This window comes from Dryobates pubescens, chromosome 10 (genome assembly GCF_014839835.1).
Source record: "Dryobates pubescens isolate bDryPub1 chromosome 10, bDryPub1.pri, whole genome shotgun sequence".
In the NCBI taxonomy this organism is placed as follows: domain Eukaryota; kingdom Metazoa; phylum Chordata; class Aves; order Piciformes; family Picidae; genus Dryobates; species Dryobates pubescens.
In genome coordinates, this window is record NC_071621.1 from 30,810,087 (window position 1) to 30,831,878 (window position 21,792).

The 21,792-nt window shown below is 40.5% G+C and overlaps 1 protein-coding gene across 1 annotated transcript in view; it reads right to left on the reverse strand.

Moving 5' to 3' along the window:
- The window catches only part of ARHGAP42 (Rho GTPase activating protein 42), a 168,110-nt gene that overhangs the window by 32,642 nt on the left and 113,676 nt on the right, over positions 1-21,792 (reverse strand). Inside the window, exons 6-9 of the mRNA XM_054164714.1 lie at positions 19,577-19,687; positions 10,484-10,588; positions 6,988-7,117; positions 1,748-1,848 (exon numbers count right to left, since the gene is read on the reverse strand). Coding sequence (XP_054020689.1) covers positions 1,748-1,848; positions 6,988-7,117; positions 10,484-10,588; positions 19,577-19,687 — 447 coding nt within the window. The remainder of the gene's footprint in view (positions 1-1,747; positions 1,849-6,987; positions 7,118-10,483; positions 10,589-19,576; positions 19,688-21,792) is intronic.

Here is a 21,792-nt window from a genome sequence, read left to right on the forward strand (position 1 = left end):
ACTGGAGAGACACGATTGGACTACTTGGTGGACAAGGAATAGGATGGATGGTTGCACTCAGAGTTAAACTCAGCTCAACAAGAGAGGATCAACTGCACTCAATAGCTTGGTATCATCAGCAAAGCAGTTGAGGGTGCACTCTCTCATAGAATCATACAATCACAGAATCATTTAGGTTCTAAAAGACTTTTAAGACTATTGAGTCCGATTGTAAACCTAACACTGATAAGTCTGGCACTGAACCATGTCCCTAAACCCAATGTCTGCACATCTTTTAAATACTTTCAGGGATGGTGACTCAACCACCTCCCTAGGCACATAGTTACAGTGCTTGACAACCCTTTCAGAGAAGAAATTTTTCCTAACATCCAACCTAAAATTTCCCTGGGGCAACTTGAGGCCAACTCTTCTTGTCCTATGGGGAACTACAGGCCAGTCTTGTATCCCCTTAATCCATGGGAAGGTGATAAAATGAACAATCCTGGAAAGCATTTCCAAACATATGAAGGACAGAAAGGTAGCTGGGGGTAGTCAGTGTGGCTTTAATGAAAGGGAAATCATGAAGGGTCAGCTTGATAGTCTTTTACAATGTGATGAATGGGTCAGTAGATGATGGAAGAACAAAAAATATTGTTTATCTCAACTTTAGCCAGACTTTTGACACTATATCCTATTACAGCTGGATGTTTCCTACTACATCCTCATAGCCAAACTGGAGTACAGGATAGATAAACAGATGGTAAAGTAGACTGAAAATTGGCTGAACTGCTGAGATCATATCAGAAGTCCAGCTTCTGTTGGTACCTAGTAGTATGCCCAAGGGGTCAATACTGGGGCAAGCAGTGTTTAGAATGAATAGCAGTAAAGCTATGCACCAGCAAAGACTGATGCTGACAGGATGGACAGCAGCTTGGCAAGAAAGAACCTGCAAGTTTTTATGGGCAACGAGCTGAGCATGAGCCAGCAATGTGCACTTGCAGCAAAGGCCAATGACATCTTTGGCTGCATCGGGCAGAGCACTAGCAGCACATGAAGCAGAGTATCACCCTTTAGTCAGCACTGGCAAGACACTTCTGGAGTCCTGTGTCCAGTACTGGGCTCCTCATGACAAGAGACAGTGATACACTAGAAGGACTATCAAAGTGATTAAGGACATGTAGCATCTGTCATATGAGAAGAGATTGAGAGAGCTAGGACTGTTCAGCCTGGAGAAGGGAGATCATGTCTATAAATACCTGATGGGAAGGAATAAAGAAGACTGAGCCAGATTTTTCTCAGTGGTGCCAATGTGCACAAACTGAAATACAGGTAATTCCATTTGAACTTCAGGCCAAGATTTCTTAGGGTGGTCAAATAACAAACAAGTTGCCCACAGAGGTTGTGGGGTCTCTGTCCTTGGAAATACCTAAAATCTGACTGGACACAGGCCTCGCTAACCTGCATTGAGATTAAACTAGAGGATCTTCAGAACTCCTGTTCAAATCTCATGCACTCTATGATTGTGTGCAAATGTGATTGATTTCCTATGTACTTGAAGCCACCACATTAGAGAAGTTATTTAATATGTGGTACAATCACAATTTAAGAGAAATACTTTTATTTAAATATGTTGTTAAAGACATGCCCTGCTTCATGCATGCAAACAGCATTATGCTTTGTTCCCCCTGTTTTCTCTAAAGTTCCTGAATGCTTCATATAAAAGATGGAATACACAGGGCATGGATGCATTCCCATATGTGCAACTCACCACTTTTCCACCAGATTTTGTTTCAGCTATACTCATTGTAAATGTTTTTGTTCCTTTATCGTAACTGCAGTAGTGTTTTATCCATGTAAATCCAAGAGGTCCTAGATTAAAGAAAGTAGAAAAAAATAATTATTTTGGCATTTTTACCATTACTTCAGTTGGAGTGAGATAAAGTAGAAAAATGAGACATAACAGCATCCACAAGCAGCCTACAAAATAATCAACTCCCCCTATTTTTAGTTTTGAACATGTTCAGCTATAGTTTTCAAACACCAGATTCAAACACCAAATTCCACCACATTGCTTTCCTGTGGCCACTGGGTGGCTAACAGCATTTTACTATCATCAACAGGTTGGAGACAGGCAAGATCCTGAGGGGTTTTCTGCCCAGGAAATACAGTTGAAGATTTTATCAACCCAAGAGAAGCACAAGGATTCAGTATTACATCCTTTCTTGGAGGGAAACTCTTAAGTCCGGTATTAGATCCCCACAATCAGATGAAGCCATGAAGTCAGAGTGCATTTCCCTTTACTTTCAGAGTTCTTGCCAAAGGTAACAATTGCTTTTGGTAGTATCATAGGAAGGCTATTCTTCTGTTACCTTAAGGGAGTGGGTAAAACGACACTGGCTCCAAGATAGATTTGCCATGGTTTAGTTGATTAGATAGTGTTGGATGATAGGTTGGACTCGATGATCTCAAAGGTCTTTTCCAACCTGGTTAATTCTTATTCTATTCTATTCTATTCTATTCTATTCTATTCTATTCTATTCTATTCTATTCTGGCAGGTGATTTCATTACATGTGAAGAAAGGAAGGAAAGGAATGGTGCACCCTAAAACAATAGTGGTTTAGAGATGACAGATAAAATGCTGGGTGGTGGAAATGGCGCCTTCAGTGAGAAACACTGGCCTTTTATGCATTGCAAGCAGTCCTGCTGGGAAGAGGTGACTGTACCAGTGGCACACAACTACTGAGATCACAAACTGACCATTGCACATACTCACAATGCTAAAGTACCACGTACCAAGGGATTCATTCAGTTAAGTCAAGTGGATGTATGTCTTATCCTGTAGAGGTCACACTACACCACTTAATTCTACTGCAAAGTATAGGATCTCTGATGCAGAAGATGTATCAATCCTGGATTATCCAGAGCTTTGCTCAGGCATTGCTGTTAACCTTTAGTGAATCTAAACACAAAATCCTCTTGAGCTTAAGCTCAATGGTATTTTAAACTTCATCTGCTAACCTATCTTGGATACAGGCATTTATGATGTGTTCTTTGCTGTGAGGACTTTGAGTAAATCCTCCCACCATGTCTGTAATTCTCTCCACATCTTAGAAGTACACCTAAGATGTGCTACAATTTCATGGAAGAAAAAAGAAAAGAGAAGATAAGCTCCTGGACTCTTACAGATACATCTGGAGGGGTGGTGTACTGCAGAGGACAATATAACTCAGTTTTTTGCAGTGTGACTGCTCCCTCCTGGGCCAGAGCCTTACAGCTGTAACTGGTTCATAAACAGTGCTGGCAACATTCACAATGACTAGGGAACACATAGTTCCCTATGGTAACTTAGTAACTTGGAAAAAGCTTCTTGATTTTTGAGGATAGAAAATCTAGTATTGAGGGTGGGGTATTCTGTGCAAGCTTGTCTCAGTGGCAGACCACAACCCCATTCGTTTTACCAGCACTGACACAGCTTCTGGGTACTCGGCTGCTGAGAGCAAACAAAATGTCTGTGTGAAGATGTACCAAGAAGAAAAAGACATTTCTTTCCTCTTGGCACTTAAACATGGACCATCTCTTGCAGAGCCATCATAAACATTGATGCCAGAGCCAAGAAATATTTATGTATAATGCAGTATTGTAACTACTGTGCAAATTTAGAACAGGAAAGGACTAGATGATACTTCACATGTGATTTTCCAATTCACTTCAGTGTCAGTTACTCATGGGAAAAATATGATACTGATTTCTTCAAAGAAAACGATCTTAGCTTTTTCAACAAAATGTTATTTAAGGGTTTGTGGTTTTTTTAAGTAAATATAAATAAGAGGGATCTTGACAGGCTGGACAGATGGGCAGAGTCCAACATGATGGCATTCAACAAGTCCAAGTGCTGGGTGCTGCACTTTGGCCACAACAACCCCATGCAGTGCTACAGGCTGGGGTCAGAGTGGCTGGAGAGCAACCAGGCAGAAAGGGACCTGGGGGTGCTGGTTGACAGCAGCTGAACATAAGCCAGCAGTGTGCCCAGGTGGCCAAGACAGCCAATGGCATCCTGGCCTGCATCAGAAATAGTGTGGCCAGCAGGAGCAGGGAAGTCATTGTGTCCCTGTACTCAGCACTGGTTTGGTCACACCTTGAGTCCTGTGTCCAGTTCTGGGCCCCTCAATTGAAGAAGGACATTCAGACACTTGAACGTGTCCAGAGGGGGGCAACGAGGCTGGAGAGAGGCCCTGAACACAAGCCCTATGAGGAGAGGCTGAGGGACATGGGATTGTTTAGCCTGGAGAAGAGGAGGCTCAGGGAGACCTTATTGCTGTCTACAACTCCCTGAAGGGAGGTTGTACCCAGGAGGGGGTTGGTCTCTTCTCCCAGACAATCAGCACCAGAACAAGAGGACACAGTCTCAAGCTGCACCAGGGGAAGTTTAGGCTGGAGGTAAGGAGAAAGTTCTTCACAGAGGGAGTTGTTAGCCATTGGAATGTGCTGCCCAGGGAGGTGGTGGAGTCACCATCCCTGGAGGTGTTCAAAAGGGGATTGGATGTGGCACTTAGTGCCATGGTTTAGTAGTCATGAGGTCTTCAGTGACAGGCTGGACTTGATGATCTTTGAGGTCTTTTCCAACCTTATTGACTCTATGATTCTAAGTAGTTAAACAGTTAAGTCATAACTGAAGATATTAAAACCTCACCTAGTAATCTTGGTATTGATACAATTGCTTGGCCTTACAAATGTAGCCCTCCACAAAGGTGGTAGATATATGAGAGATTTCATTAGTCATGTACCTCAGATGTCTGGTAACTGAGAAATGTAGATGTGGAAATTTACATAGTCTATTATAGCCACTTGGAGAGAGAAAGTTCTCTCATCGCCTGTGTTTGCAGGTAAGTGAGATGTTAAGTGGTTACTTGCCCTGAAGTTAGCTGTTCCATTCCTATAATTGAAGTTATTTTCACCTACCAAACTAAATCTATGATAATTCTGAATCAATTTTTCCTCTGATGGCATTTCATGAACTCTTTTAGCATATGTAAGAAGGATGAGCAGTCTTAAAGCCAGTTTAGATGAGTTTAAAAGTCACCTTTTTTGCATTAAAAAACTGCAGTCAGACACCTACATTGCAATTTTAAGTCTGTTACTGGCAACTGTCCCTCTAAATGAAAATTATTTGTAGTTTACTGCCATTTAAAAAAACCAATTAAATAGTTACCACCATGCATATCAGCAATAAATATATGCAGGATTTACTCTCAGGAAGAGCAGGTGTTTAACACAGTTGCCCATAATTTGACAAAAGCCCATGGGATGATGGATGGAGGAAAGTAAACCTGCATGACAAGGAAATACACAACTAGTACCTTCCCCACTGACACAGAAATTGCAGACCCTGTTACTCTTGCCTCAGAATAAACTAATGAACAAATTTCTTTTCAGTAAGAGGATGTCAAGTTGACCTCTCGCTATTTAATGAAGCACAGCATGTGTCCAATTCTTCACTCCTTTTCTCCCTCCCCCATTAGCAGGGCTTGGTGTAATTTCCACTTAACACAGGTTTCTTTTATCATTGTTATTCAATTAAAACATAGAGGACCTTCTTAAAACTTTCAGTGCTACTGAGGGAAAAAGTGGCTGAGGTTAACTCTGGAAAGTATTGAATTCTCTTTCTTTTCACTCACATATGGAATAAAGATAAATTTCATAATGCTATCTGGAAAATCACTTTATAACTCCACAGAGTCCTTTCAGCTGTCACCTAAAAAGGAAGCAGTGAAGAAGATACCCTCAAAATTTAAGGGCATGTGGGGGCAAGTCTGACATGGGAATTCTATATTCAGATACCTTCTATTACTTTTAGGTTGAGAAAAAGTTCTATTTAATACTTTTTCTAGGTTCTCTCTACTGGTTAGAGCATAAAACAGTGGCAGCTGATGCTTATATGATGCATAGTTTTCCAATTGCCCATTTGACTTTTGACATCTTTTCTGGTTCTGTTTTCATTTATAACATGATGTATTGTTAGGCTCTTCCAAGTAGTTTCAGATACTTACAACTTTAGTTGTATTCCTTTATTTAGGTCATCACTTCATTCTCATGTCTCATGAAGTGAACAAAACATAGGTAGAGGTTTGCAGCTATTTTCAAGCTGATGGACTATATCTTGATGATACAGAGGGGAGGTTTAGGCTGGATGTTAGGAAGTAGTTCTTCATAGAAAGAGTGATTGGCCATTGGAATGTGCTGCCCAGGGAGGTGGTGGAGTCACCATCACTGGAGGTGTTTAGGAAGAGACTGGATGGGGTGCTTCGTGCCCATAGTTTAGTTGATAAGATAGTGTTGGATGATAGGTTGGACTCAATGATCTCAAAGGTCTTTTCCAATCTGGTTAATTCTATTCTATTCTATTCTATTCTATTCTATTCTATTCTATTCTATTCTATTCTATTCTATTCTATTCTATTCTATTCTATTCTATGTCTTCTAATGCTCCCCCCCCCCAATAATATGCATGTTCATTTACTCTTAAGATGGCTGGGTCAGTGGAGATTGCTGGTACATGGTGGAAGTTGCTCCTTCTGGGTCAGCTATGAGCTCTGTTCAGGCAAATGAAGTACAGGAGACCACAGTGTTTGGCAAAGCAGAATACTAGGAACTTGCAGCTTCTGCAGCAAGGTGTAGGGCACCCAGCCAGAGCAGAGATTGCTACCAGTTAGCCATTGGGATGGCCAATAGCAGTGACCTAGCCACAAGGACCCAAGAGTAGGATTTATGTTGCTTACAAGTGTTTTGATCACCATTCCATCTGACCACAGCTATTCTGAGTGTTTTTCAAAAAGTCAAACAACTATGTTTCTTGTGACCCTCTCAATTGGAAAAGCAACCACATCAGAAGTCTGCAGACATCCAAACAAGCTGCTTGTGTTGTCCTGAGAGCTAAACCATTTTCTCATTGTTGTATTTGTTGCTGTGCCTTTCAAATCAGATTAAAATTCACATCAAATTTTACTCACGTTTCTCCTGCACATAGAGGTAGCCTTCCATTGTCCATTGACTTGGTGGTCTGTAATCCTGGTTGGCTGATTTCATTCTTTGCATGAGTCTTTCCACTTCCTGTCTTGTGCTTTCAAAGTTATTCCGGGTCTAATTCCCAGAGAAGGAAACAAAGGCAAAAATCACTTATCTCATGGAAGTATTGAAAACAACAATGAAGAACTTGGGTGCTTGGTTGCATGGTTTAGTTATTAGGTGGTGTTGGATGATAGGTTGGACACAATGATCTTGAAGGTCTTTTCCAACCTGGTCTATTCTATTCTATTCTACTCTATTCTAACTAATAGCTAATAATTCCAAGAAGACTGTATCAAACATGAACAGAAACATTTGACAAAGACATAAAAGGAAAAGCAAAGCAATAAAGAACAATATTCTTCCTTGCTCTTGAAGACTGGGAATAACACAGTATGAAGTATTCAACTTAAAATGAAAAGTGTAAAGGAAACACAGTTGAGAGTAGTAACATTCCTCTTCCTGCAGATCACTAACCTCAGAAAGGAGGATATCCCTTATCTTTTGGTATGCTTACACACAGATGTAGGCCTTCACTCTGTGCACTCTGGACTACACAGACAGAAACCAGGCTAAATTAAAAGCTGCTGATAGCACAGCCCCAAAGCTGAAGTAGTAAGTTCCACTGAACCACATGAAGTACTGTGCAGAAGACACCAGCCTGGGTTAATGCACAGATAGTGTTTCCAGACAGCTGTGGTCTGTCCACACGTGGAAGAGATAAATGTACTGTGCATCCATATCTGCAGAATTACAACAGCTGCTGATCCTCAGAACTCTGAATTTTTCAGCATCAGCTCTAAACAGAGGTAATTTTGAGACCCTCAAGAGGGACATGCCATGGAAGGGAGGAATGTCCTCAATCTGAGAGCTCTGTTTGTCTATTGAGTTTATTAACTACTACTTTAAGCAGCCAGGACTTTGAAACAGGTTATAAAAAACAAAGCCCAATGGACATAAAAAGTGCACCACTAGCCAGCTGAAACTGCAAAAGTGACATCAAGTCTTGTTAGGACTTTGTGATCTGCTAAAAACTGTCACTTTGCCTCTGCTACTCTTATGGCTGTTACTGCTCCTGATCCAACCTGTAGGACCATTTTAATAACAGAAACAGCACTTCAGGTCCACTATTCTCTAAGACCTTAGCACACAATGCAGTGAAGAAAAGTACTTTTAACAGCTGCAACAGACAAACTTCACATAGTTTTCCCCAAATACTGTTCTCAATTTCTTTCCCTACATAAATCATTTTGTTCTGCTCTGAGACTGCATGATGCTCTGAGTGACAACTCAGTAGACAGCCCAGCTGTAGAAGGAAACTCTGTATCTACATCTGGAGCCAGAGTGCAAACTTATGTCTAACAGCAGTGAATGATGTACTGTATTGCACTATATCTTCATGTTCATATTGCCCTGATGTACAAATATAATCAAAGATATCATAATACATTGTTCCTTCTGCCTATCTTTACATCACACTCCACCCCTGTAGTCTATTTAAAACTTTAATTTGTACTTATGCAATATTAAAGAAGAAATTAGCTATTTATTAATTAACATTGACATAAACAAATAAGAATTCTGTTTCCACAGATGTATGAATAAATCTCTGGACTGAAGCACATTTTTCACCCTTTCACTGAACTGCTCTGTGCAACAACACTGACCCCTTGTGCCTTTATCTGAAAGAGTCTTAGTAGCAACGTAGCAAATACATTATTTGTTAGGACAAGGGGTTGAGATGCTCTATGGACAGAGAATATTTGCATTTCAGTCCAAAAGGAAAAGAACAGAATAGAATAGAATAGAATAGAATAGAATAGAATAGAATAGAATAGAATAGAATAGAATAGAATAAACCAGGTTGGAAGAGACCTTTGAGATCATCGAGTCCAACTTACCATCCAACACTATCTAATCAACTAAACCATGGCACCAAGTGCCCAGGAGGTTTTTGTCCTATTTCCCAAAATAAAGTTTTAAATGGGATTTATACCTGCATATGAACAACAGACATAAAAAGGGGAGGGGCTACAAGGTTGCTGCCCATGTTTAATTGCAGCAAACCCCAAATGTGTGCAGTACTCCTAAGAATAAAGATCTACGTTGACAGTGCTAAGGCATTATTGTCTTCCAGCTTTGAGCCAGAATATGCCTCTCCAATAGCAAGATGCTACAGGGAAAATATCAATGTTTAATTTTCCAGTAACTCACAGGGAATAGCAGTTGAGCACAGTAAAGTGCTCTGGCACTCCTAGACCTGCTTAACATTCCCCAAGTTCAGTGGCCGAGGCACATCCACAGCAAGCTGATGCTGAAGCTTTGAAACTGTTGCAGGTTCTTTGACATTGGTGGAGCTACAAATATTTCCGTTGTGTGAGCATCTTTTCTTGAAAGAGTCAAATGGAAAAGGAATGGGGACACCCCAAAGCAAATGATGGAACCCCTTCACTTTGAAAAAAATGTCCTGCTCTGGCAGAGGGGTTGGACTAGATGATCTTTCAAGGCCCCTTTCAACCCCCAACATTCTGTGATGCTGTGTGTTGTTTACTTTGATAATACTTGTCGTGAAAAATATAGGGCTGGCCCAATATTTAACAGGCTGAACTTCACTTTTTTGTGTTAGAGGCAAATGCTCGTGGCTCTAAAGAAAAATTGGTGTAAATGCATTTTGTATCTACTTACCTGTCTGTCTTTGGAAGTGTAATGTCTGAGTTACCATAATGAAATAAAAGTGCACTTGTATATAGCAGTTATGAGTGGAAACACATGTTGATCAAATGCATTCTTTTTTCTTGTATGGCTCTTAACATCAAATTCAGACCAATCTACAGCAAAACATCCATCAACTCAGTTGAGAGTAACTACATAATTGGCAGATCCTTTCTTCCAGTGGAACTTAACACTCCTAAGAGCTGCACACTGCGGAGGAAGGCCTCACCAGTTCTTTGATGCTCCAGTGAATAGCTAAAGAATGGCTTCCCAGGTATGCTTTACAATACAGCGGGAAGTTAGACAGCAGGACAAGCTTTTTGTGGCAATCTGTGATTGTAAAGAAGCAAATTGCATCATTCTATACCAGTTGGGGCCTTTTTGGGACATCCAGAAGACAGGCCCTACTCTCAAGAAAACATTTGCACATGCTTACACCTATTTAGACTACTGTGCTTTCTAGGAAAAACTCCTGTTCTGCTTTTCTGATTCTTGATCCTGAAATCTGGACCTGGAAATCACAAATTCACTATCAAAAGTCATTTGTTGGCAGAAATCTTCATTAACCTTACCAAAAATAACCAAATTATCCAATTGATACAGGAATTTCCTTTCATCTTACTAAAACATTGCAATACTTAAACAGTTCCAACAAAGTGCCAAGAGTCTACTTTAACATTTTTGAATGAAATCAGCAAACAAAGCGCCGTAAATACAAATGATTCTTACATTCTGCAAATTGAACTGCAGTTGCTGCTTGTACGGTGCAAACTCCTGAGCCAGTTCATATCCTTCGTGGTAAAATGTAAATAAACCTTGAAGAAAGGCCAAGAGCTGAAAAGGTAAAATTGAGAAGCATTATGTATTTTCAACATGCACCCTTAACGCTATGTAACACAAAGATAATAGAACATACACTAACTTGTAAGAAAGTATTGCCTGAGAGAGTGAAAAAATCGTTCTTAGCAACTGCTGCTGGGTTGGGTTTGTGTTTAGTGAGGTTTTGGTAGCAGAGGAGGGGCATTCTGGTGTGACTCCTTGTCAGAAGCCTCAAGAAGTTTCCCCCATGTCCAAGTCAAACCCACATCCAGCTGAGGCAGAGCCAATCAATAACATACTTAGAAAGGAAAACCTGCTAGGCAAAGGGAGAGGTGGGGGAAGGTGTATTTAAGGAGGAGTTGTATTTATCACTGCCCTGCTCTGATTCAGTTGAATTTAGTCTAGTTCAGTTGTTTAAAATAAATTCATTTTGTTTCCCCAAGTCAAGTCGTTCTTCTGCCCATGACCACAACTGGCAAGTGAGCCCTCCCTGTCCTTTGTGTTGACTCTTGAGCCTTTTGTTGCATTATCTCCTCCCCATCCCACCAGTGGTGGTTAGGAGTGAGTGAGCAGCAGTGTGGGGGTTTGTTGCCAGCTGGGTGGGCTTAAGCCATGATAGCAACACACGTTTCCTACTCAAGTGAACATTAGAAGGCAAAAGCTAATGACAGCTGATTTTCTGTTTCAGCAGCAAAATATGGCAAACCATCAGCAAAAATCATCCTATGTTTTAGCTCCTGGAACACTCTGAGCATTCATTACTTGCTACAGTAAAGCTTTGCTGAGCAAAGAATCCCTGAAGGTACCTTAAGAAAGAGAGGTGTTAAACAGTTTTTTTTCATTATTCAGTTGTCATTTTCATAATAACTTAATTCACTGTCTTAGTCACTTTATGCAGTATTTCAGCTAGAGTCTTTGATGGTGTGCATTTTCCAAGTTCATAATTTAGGAGTTCAAGGCTTTTCTTCAATTTTTTGTTTTCACATACTTCACAGTAATTGCTTAGGCTATGACCTATTTTCCACAAATGAGACTCTTGAAAGTATGTTTTGGACAGCTTAATAAAACACAAGAAATCCAGACTATTTCTTCCTGCTCTGAACAAAATGCAAACTCTATCTGGTGTGTCTGTGACTGACTCTAACAGAACAGTTGAAGTCTGCACATATCCAGCCAAAACCACTTTTTGAAGTGTGCTTTAAAATAATGATTAGGTTGTAAGATGTGCAACTGCCATCTATTAGTTTAAAAGCCTTCTACTTATTCTGTTCTAAATTTTAAGAATGCTTTGACATTGGTGTAAGCCCTCTTACCTGCTATTAAATAACAATCATTCAAATTTTTATCATAGAATCAGTCAGGGTTGGAAGGGACCACAAGGATCATCTAGTTCCAACCCCCCTGCCATGGGCAGGGACACCCCACACTAGATCAGCCTGGCCAGAGCCTCATCCAGCCTGCTCCTAAACACCCCCAGGCATGGGGCCTCAACCACCTACCTGGACAGCCCATTCCAGGGCTTCACCACTCTCATGGTGAAGAACTTCCTCCTCACATCCAGCCTGAATCTCCCCACCTTCAGCTTCATTCCATTCCCCCTAGTCCTATCACTACCTGATATCCTGAGAAGTCCCTCCCCAGCCTTCTTGTAGCCCCCTTCAGATACTGGAAGGCCACAATTAGGTCACTTTGGAGCCTTCTTTTCTCCAGACTGAACAGCCCCAACTCCTTCAGTCTGTCCTCATAGGAGAGGTGCTCCAGCCCTCTGATCATCCTCGTGGTCCTGCTCTGGACACCTTCCAGCACGTCCATAACCCTCTTGTAATAGGGGCTCCAGAGCTGGACACAGTACTCCAGGATATCATGGGCATTTTTTTGTATATATAATTTAGCTCACAGAAAACCCAGCCCAACCCAAATGAAGAAAACAACAACAACAACAACAACAAGACAGAGATATTAACTTGGATGTACAATAACAAGAGCTCTAACAACAGGACAGATTTATCCTAGTATAGTGCAACCATTGAAAAGCTAATCACTAAGCTAAGTAACTGGATGCCCAGGCTGCCTCCTAACTCAGTAAAAAACCACAGGTATTCAGGAGCGTCATGGAAACATTTATCTCTCTCCACTTACTACTGAAGTAGCCTAGGCTTGGGCAACAAAAATACCATTATTCATCTTTAATGCACTTTTCTTTGTGCTACCAATACCATAGATTATTTTAAGTGAAACTGCTTAAAAATATAGCTTTTACTGTCTATATTTTCTTTGAATTTACACTCAGCCCTAACTGAAGAAATGTAGTTAAATTGCTCTGCTTCCCTCTCTCCTATTGCTCACTAAGAGACTGATGTAGTAAGGTAATGTATATATATTTCAGGGGAATAGCTAAAATAGTGTTTTGCATTTTTAGAGCTCCATCCATTCCAGCACTGCAAGACATTCCACACCCTTTAATGAGCAAAATTTCACAGCCTGACAGATGAGAGAGAAAACACAACACTTTGTCCAGAGGAGTTAACGTGATGACTAGCTGCTGCCAAACCAAAGCCCTGCTCTCTTCTTGCCATTTCTCCTCTTTCCCCATTCATCTTTTCCATCTGTCCTGCACATCCACGTGCCAGCTCCAGCATCACTGAACCCTTCAGTGAGTATCTCTGCCTTCTGAAGTATCAGCACAAACAGAAGACTAAAGGCAAGGCTGGGGGGAAGACATCATCCTTGTATTGCAGGATCAGGTGAAACCCTCACCTCAGGCAGAGGTGGTAAAAGCCCATGGCTGCCCAGTAAGTCCATCACAGAGGATGAAGAACTGAGAAGATCCTTGGGCAAAGAAAGACACTTTTTTTGTGGGGCCTCTAAAATGGATGCAAATTCCTGTGTCCTACCACCAAACAAACAATGAAGGCAACAGTCAAGTGAAGGGCTCCACAGCTTGTGGAAATTTTCTCAGCTTTATGTGACTATTTGTCCAGATGAAATCATTACCTCAGCTAAGGATGTACAGAACAGAACAGAATTAACCAGGCTGGAAAAGACCTTTGAGATCATTGAGTCCAACCTATCACCCAACACCATCTAATCAACTAAACCATGGCACTAAGCGCCTGGTCCAGTCTCTTCTTAAACACCTCCAGTGATGGTGACTCCACCACCTCCCTGGGCAGCACATTCCAATGGCCAATCACTCTTTCTGTGAAGAATTTCTTCCTGACCTCCAGCCTAAACCTCCCCTGGCAAAACTCGAGACTTTGTCCTCTTGTTCTGTCACAGATTGTCTGGGAGAAGAGACCAACCCCCACCTGGATACAACCTCTCTTCAGGTAGTTGTAGATGGCAATAAGTCTCCCCTGAGCCTCCTCTTCTCCAGGCTAAGCAACCCCAGCTCCCTCAGCCTCTTCTCTGGCCCTGAAAGTCTCTTGTTAGTCAAGTGGTTCAGAGGAAGGTCCCAACTCAACAATTTATCTTATAAAGCTCCAATTAGGTAAACAGAAAACGTTATATGGTTTACAATGTAAAAGACAAGAAAAAAAGCTAATCTTCCCTTTCATCAGTAACGTATAAAATAAGTAAATTATAACTATGCTCTGGCTCCAGCTGTGCAAAGCCCATGCTTACAGTGTAGAACTAGTTATGTGTCAGGGTCCCCAACTACAGCTCCTTCAGATATGGCAGCATAATTCCTGTGCTTAGTCTGACTTGGTTCAATCAAAAGGATGTAGATTAATTTAACGTCTAAGTGGAAGCCTGGTGCCAAACTCACCCCTTTCAGCTAAAGAAACACTGCAGGCCTAACACAAGCACTCAGCAAAACTACTGCCAGACCAGAATCTTAAAAGCATGTGAAAATTACACTAAAAGACCTACTGGGAGAAAGTTGCACTCTGTCAGCTTATGCCTGAACTTCAAAGATCAGTTTAAAGGGCATTTGAGGAGAATGTACTATAAACTGTTTAAACTTCAGCTTCAACACTTGAAGAAAACAATTTTCCACCATGCAAAGCACTTTATAGAGTACCTGGAAAAATACTGACAAGGAGAATATTTAACACAAGATGGCAGCAAAGCTGAATTAATCAGAAAATGAAGAAATAGCACAAAAGCCCTGAGAAAAATCTGAATGCATCTTAGTTAAAGTACTCTGCAGTTATTCTGGTAGTTGAGCATTGCAGAGGATCTTGCCTTAATGTTCTCTTAGTCAAATATTCTCTGAGCACCTAGAAAAATAGGAATAAAAGACAAGTAAAAATATGCTTATTTTATGCAGGTCTTAGACCAGCTTATTCAAGTTTTGTGTTGAAACGACTGACACTGAGGATGGTATTTGCTTCTATGCATGTGTAACTATAGGTGGAGGAACAGGGATCAAAAGACACCTTGTTCCCAATGGGTCTGTGCTGTTAAGGCATCTTCACAACCACTTCCATCAGGACAGGTACAGCAGTAGCATTGCACAGAAGAGATCTAAAAGCCAAGGACTTTTGCCCTAGGCTTATGATCCCAGTGGGGTTTTCTTGTTGCTGGTGTTAGAAGTGGTACTGCTGCTATAGGTGGGCTCATAATTTTAAAGAGGTTTATATTAAATAATAAAGAAACAAAAGAAGAGTCTTCTGTTACATTTTGTTTCCACCCCCCAAATAAAATGTTCAGAATGTATCTCAACATGGCTTTCACATGTAAAGAGGTCATTTGTTATATCAAACACCACATACAATGCCTGATGTGTTTATATCAACAGCTTTTCATTTCCACAAGTACCTTGCATTTGCCTCATTCTGAGTTACCTAATCAGTCACATCAATACGGAGTGAGGTCTGAGCTCCCTAATAAAATGCTACTCAATACCCCAGTGTGATGAGGATTTCAACACAGAACCTGAAATGAAATCCAACTACTTCTTGGGACTTTATTTATTTTTATGTAGAGCTGGTGACCTCAAGAGTGCCTGGTCATTTCATTCTCACAGGAAGAAGATTGTATTTAGGTTTTGGATAGGGGAGGAATTTAACCTTTGGCCTGCAGCACATCAGCCAGAAGTCCCTGTCTCCCTGTTTTCATTTCATGTTTAAGCAGATAGCACTTACTCATCAGATGAAAGTTAATACAGTTAATAATGTAGAAAATCCAAGAAAAGGGAAATTGAGTTTAATGTCCACAGTGAAGTCTCATGGAACTGCATGCAGTTACAGGCATTTTTTTTTCCCCTTTCAATAAACACTTGTGGGCTTCTGTGACATTTAACGGACCACTCCTCACATTTCAGATACCTTGCTCCTTATGAACCCTGTTCCCTGATTTCTATAGGCTAAGGGAGTCCTGGTATCACTGAGGGACACAGGGGAGCTCTAAGAAGGCATCTGTAATTCTTTTAACAAGCATGACACCCTCAGAAAGTGACACTGGCTGGAACCAGCTTCTCTGAGCCCACAGGGGTAAATGCTAGGGTAAGAAATTATTGTCACTTGCTATGTGTTGTTGTTTAAACTTGCTGTAAAGTGAATTTTATCACTAATTTGTCCATGTGAAAATGTTTAAATTCATTATCTGAATGAAAGGCTTTGGGTTTTTTTTTTTTGCCTTGCTAAAAATCAAGACTTTGGCAGATCACAAATAGCTGTTGGTTACTCATGTGAGTACACATTAGTGACTCCTTGAAACAAGAGGCAGAGTACAGCAGAGAAATCCAAGGCCTGATAAGCAGCTGCAAAAATCTACTCTAAATATTATAATCTCCTACTCAGAGTATGAGTCATTAGCATTTTGTACCTTAAAATCTCTCCACTCCCTCCATCTGGAAGGAATATACTCCACTATTACCAACTTCCACTGTCCTGTGTGTAACAGATGTGGCAATATTTGATAGGCTACTTCACAGAATCACAGACAACATCTGGTTGGAAGAGACCTCAAAGGTCATCCAGTTCAACCCAGTTTAGGGTCAATCCTAAACCATGTCCCTAAGCACCATGTCCACACACTGCTTAAATACCTCCAGGGATGGAGACTCCACCACTGCCCTGGGCAGACCTTTCCAATGTTTGATAACCCTGCTTGTGAAGAAGTATTTCCTAGCATCCAGCCTGAACCTCCCCTGGTGCAGCTTGACACCATTTCCTCTAGTCCTGTCGCTTGTCAGCAAGGAGAAGAGGCTGCCCCCTCCTCGCTCCAACCTCCCTTCAGGTAGTTGTAGAGTCATGAGGTCTCCCCTCAGCCTCCTCTTCTCTGGACTGAACAAACCCAGCTGCCTCAGACGCTCCTCATAGGCCATGTACTTTTCCCATTCTGGTTCCCAGACCATCCTTATCTCTCAGTATAGACAAAATGAAGATCTTGGAAGGAGCTCCAGCAAGTAAGTTGCTTTTCCAGTTCTATTCCCACGTCATGAACCTATCTTCTACACGGGCATTACGATTTCCTCCTTCACTGCTCTAATAGCCTTTCTTTTAGTTTGTTAAACTCTCCTTCAAAGAGTCTATTAGTGACATGTCAGACTGAGAATTATATGGAGACATTACACCGAACTGATAAAACAGAGACATGCACTTGAATGCCTCACAACCAGCAGAGCTCCTGAGGAGGAATGCCTTGTATAGACACCACACCAGGCATCTTCTAACATCTGAACATCCACAGAGCAGACAGAAGAAAGTGAATAATATGGCAATTCTTATGATAGGTGATTTTAAAGGGTTAGGGTTTGTCCTTATCTACTTGCATCTAGGAGGATATGCTCACATTTCCAACATCACTTACATAAGCAAACATCTATTTGGAAGATTCTGTTTTTCTTTGTCTCATGGTGCTATTAATGTGTATCACAATTTACTTGGCTTACTTTGCCTTATGTCTTTCAGTAAATGCTTTTATTCCAGCATGCTGAATGAAACAGATTAGAAACAAATTTAAGAATTTTGAAGGCTCAAACTTTTAACTGATGTAGTAATTTCAGCTCTACTTCTATTCAGATTGAGTACAAAAATTTCTCACCTGGAGTCAAAAGACACTGGCTGCAAAGGCTATCATTACCCAGTCACCAGAGTAGAATACATAGAATACATAGAATAAACCAGGTTGGAAGAGACCTTCAAGATCATCGTGTCCAACCCATCAACCAATCCAACACCACCTAAACAACTAACCCATGGCACCAAGCACCCCATCAAGTCTCCTCCTGAACACCTCCAATGATGGCGACTCCACCACCTCCCCAGGCAGCCCATTCCAATGGGCAATCACTCTCTCAGTACAGAACTTTTTCCTAACATCTAGCCTGAACCTCCCCTGGCGCAGCCTGAGACTGTGTGAGTATTTCTCATACCTTCACCTGGAACATCAGGTAGTGATCCGTGTGCAACAAACAGCACACTGAGCTAAAATAAAATGCCCACTACTCTGACACAGGATGGTATTTGATTGACTCAAAAAGTAATTCTTGCCTACTAGATCTGTGCACCTGATGACAAAACTCCCCACATCTACAAGACTGAATTCGCCAGTAACCTCCCCTATTTGCTTGCTCATGTCAGTACTGCAGAACTGATAAATCACACTCTCATTTTGGTAATTCATTGCTGGTGCTGTGATGGCTGAGTATGGGGAATGATCTTGGACAAAAGGATGAAGTTTAATATTTCCAACTTAAAAACATAGCCCCAAATTGATTTTTGCTCTGTGTCTAGCCCATAGGATGAAAGATGCCCTATTTTAACTACATAACATTGCACATAATATTTCTTTATGTACAAAGTCTTCTTAATACATGAAGTGTCTATTACTCTAAAGAAGCATATACCAGGGTCAGAGCCAGGTCAAGATTGCTAGATTTTTCCAGGATGTGAGAGTTTTGCAGAAGTAGACAGAGAGAGACACTCTGGATTAATTTGTGACAGGTAAAAAAATGTTCTTATTTAGGAATCCGAGCAAAGTTTTAGTCTCTAAGATTTGGCAGCTGTATGCCATAAAGATAGGATTTCTGCAAGGACTGCTTGCTGAATCCCAGGTTCATTAGTTTGCATCAGTGTCAAACACTCACTATACACGGAAGGGAGGTATCTGAGAAGCTCTTCTTGGTGACATTGGGTGTTACGAGATGTAACTCAACCTGTTTCCGTCAAGACTGCTGCTTTGGTTAGTTACAAGGAAGCTGGAAGATGGTGTGGAGACAGAAAGTTATACTTGTCACCTTTCTCCTTCATAACAGACATTCTCCTATTCTCAGTGCACTTAATGGGAAGGGACAGATGACACTGGAAGTTCCCTGTCAAGGGCTACAGGTACTAACCATACAATGCAACTGGCAAGCTAGTCCTATATAACACGAACAGTAGTAATACTACAAATATGCCACACAAATATGCTAGCACATCATTTTGGTACTGGCTAATCCACAAGATAGGGTTGGGGGGCAGAAACACAGTCCAAGAGAAAATCCTAGATCTAAATATGAACTCTGAAACACAACTCCATCTTCCCTTTTTATTGCATACAAATACACATGTTCTTTTATGTGCAAGGTAAAGAGATTGTTCCACTGATGGAGACAATAAAATTACCTATCATAGAGAAAAATCTGATTTTTCACTTTATATCATATATAACTTGGAAAAAAATATGTGTACCCTGCCTACATGGAATATTTAAATCCAAAACCTGGCTCAAAATTTCAAAATCCAAAACCTGGCTCAAAATTTCAGCCATGAAACCATGGTATTAGGAAACATCCTTATGTGTTTCACAGACACAACAGTACATGTTGTCCCATTAGAAAGTTATGTACACTCCAAGTCAACAGACATTTCACTTCACAGTAGATAGGATACTTTTACATAATCATTTAATAAACATGGAAAGTGCCCAAGCCAAGATCTTAATCTATGTCTATATACAAAGAACTTGCAATCACAATTTCAAAAGGGAGTAAAAAAACACCCCGTCTTTTAAATGAAATCTTCAGCTTTAAATGCATGCATTTGGAAGAAAAGAGAAAAGAAAACTTACAGGTTCTACAAATTCAAATTTCTTTTTCTCTTGCACTTCTTGAATTTTAAAAACATATTCTAATGATGCTTCATAAAAGTTTTGATGCTCTCTGTCAATCTGTGTATCTGCCTAAGAGACAAAATGAAATACAGGCAACATTAGTTTACTCTTGATTGCTTTAAAAACCAGTTTCGCCGTTAACAAACAGATCTTCTACAAGATTACTTTACAAGATTCATGGGATTTCAGAAGATTAGAATGCCTACTTAAAACAGCTAAACCCAAGTTTAAGAAGCTAACATTATACATTTTAGTACCACGCCTTTTCCCCACTCCTTTTTGGTTTCCTTTTCCTTTTTGCACTTTAATACTCTAGTTTTTAGGGGAGCCTGGAGGGGAAAAAAAAGAAAGGTAAATTTAGAAAAAGAAATAGGAAAAATCACAACAGTAGTTAAGGAGGGACAAAAAGAACATTATTTCTATTGAGATGTTTGAGTATCACATGCACTGAGGTCATATCTATTTCTCAGCTTCAAACACTTTCCCAAGATATTTTCCTTCTTAAGAATACTGTCTTCAACAATGACATCTTGCAACACATTATTTCAGAGTATGAATCACATGCTCTTGGAATATAAACATATTTAAGTCCTTAAGCTCATAAATCAATTATTTTTCATGTTTTAATTTTCAAAGGCCACAATTCCAAGGCAATACTTGTCAGAAGTGCTCGAATAATACCACCTGACATGAAGATACAGTACCAAAACAGCGCCTTCTGCCTAAATAGCTGAAGAATTAACTCTTATCAGCTGATAAAGAGTAATCAGCTTTTATCCTCCATTTAAACAAGCCATGGGAGAGGGACCTAGCAGGCAAGCAGTGCAGTATGAAGATAATGCTTAAAGAAGAGATGCAGGCTTCATTTTAAGTCATCCTTCTTCCTAATAAATCATTTTCTCAAGCAAGTCCCTTTGGGCTGCATTAGGTTTTAGTTTTAGGTCAAAAAGAAAGTTTATCAAGTATTGACAATATGAGTGAGTCCAGCTCAGATATTTTGATGTGAGTTATATACTTCTGTATATTCTCTAGTACAATTCTGGCATTAAAAATAACAAATATGGGAAAACTGGAAAAGCCAGATAATGTCTTGCCTTGGTGGTAAACATTAAACCTGCAAACATCGTGCAAGAGGTTTAGTACTTCAAACTGAACAACTGCTAAAAGTCTTTTCCTTCAGTCAGGAATTGGTCATCAATAGCACCATATATAACCAACATGGTATTATCATGATGAGAGTGCACAGACTCCTAACAACATTGATCCACTAACTGAGCACAGTGCTCTAACACTGCTCAAATCATGGGCCTCTATGATGTGATTTAAATGATTCAGTACAAGCACCTCCTTCCAATGACTAAAAACACCTAACTGACAAATGAAGTACACAAACTACTATTATGAAGTAGAAATCAAGCACTCAAAAATTCCAATAAGCAAGCACTCTGCCATCAAATTAACTCTGCCCTGTGCCATTCATATAGAGCAATTGATGCCTGTTGTCCTTCATGCTCTGTTAATAGTTTTATCTTACAAAAAAATGTATCCTAAAGGAAATGCTACATAGCTGAATAGAACCAAGTGCCACCACATTGGGATATGATCCAGCAAGCCCTTGCTCACACAAATGCCACCAATAAGCAAGTCAGTCAGACTTCAGCTCTCACATTTAATTGTAAGCAAATAGAATCTAGTTGTAGAAATAAGCTCTTTCAGGCTTTGACGTAGAAAAGGTATTTAAACATTCTCTATTCTGAACAGCATTGAAGCAGATTGCAGCCATAGTGATATTTACAACAACCATGTGTCATCTCAAATATGGATGGGTTCTTAAATTAACGTCATAATCACTGCCAGTGTACAGGGACTAAATAAAAATGTCCAAAATATACCTTCTGTGGAAGCTTATGAATTTGTGTGAACATGCTGGAAGGTGTCCAAAGAAGGGCCACGAGGATGATCAGAGGGCTGGAGCACCTCTCCTATGAGGACAGATTGAGGAAGTTGGGGCTGTTCAGTCTGGGGAAGAGAAGGCTCTAAGGTGACCTAATTGTGGCCTTCCAGTATCTATCTACAAGAAGGCTGGGGAGGGACTTCTTAGGATATCAGGTAGTGATAGGACTAGGGGGAATGGAATGAAGCTGGAGGTGGGGAGATTCAGGCTGGACGTGAGG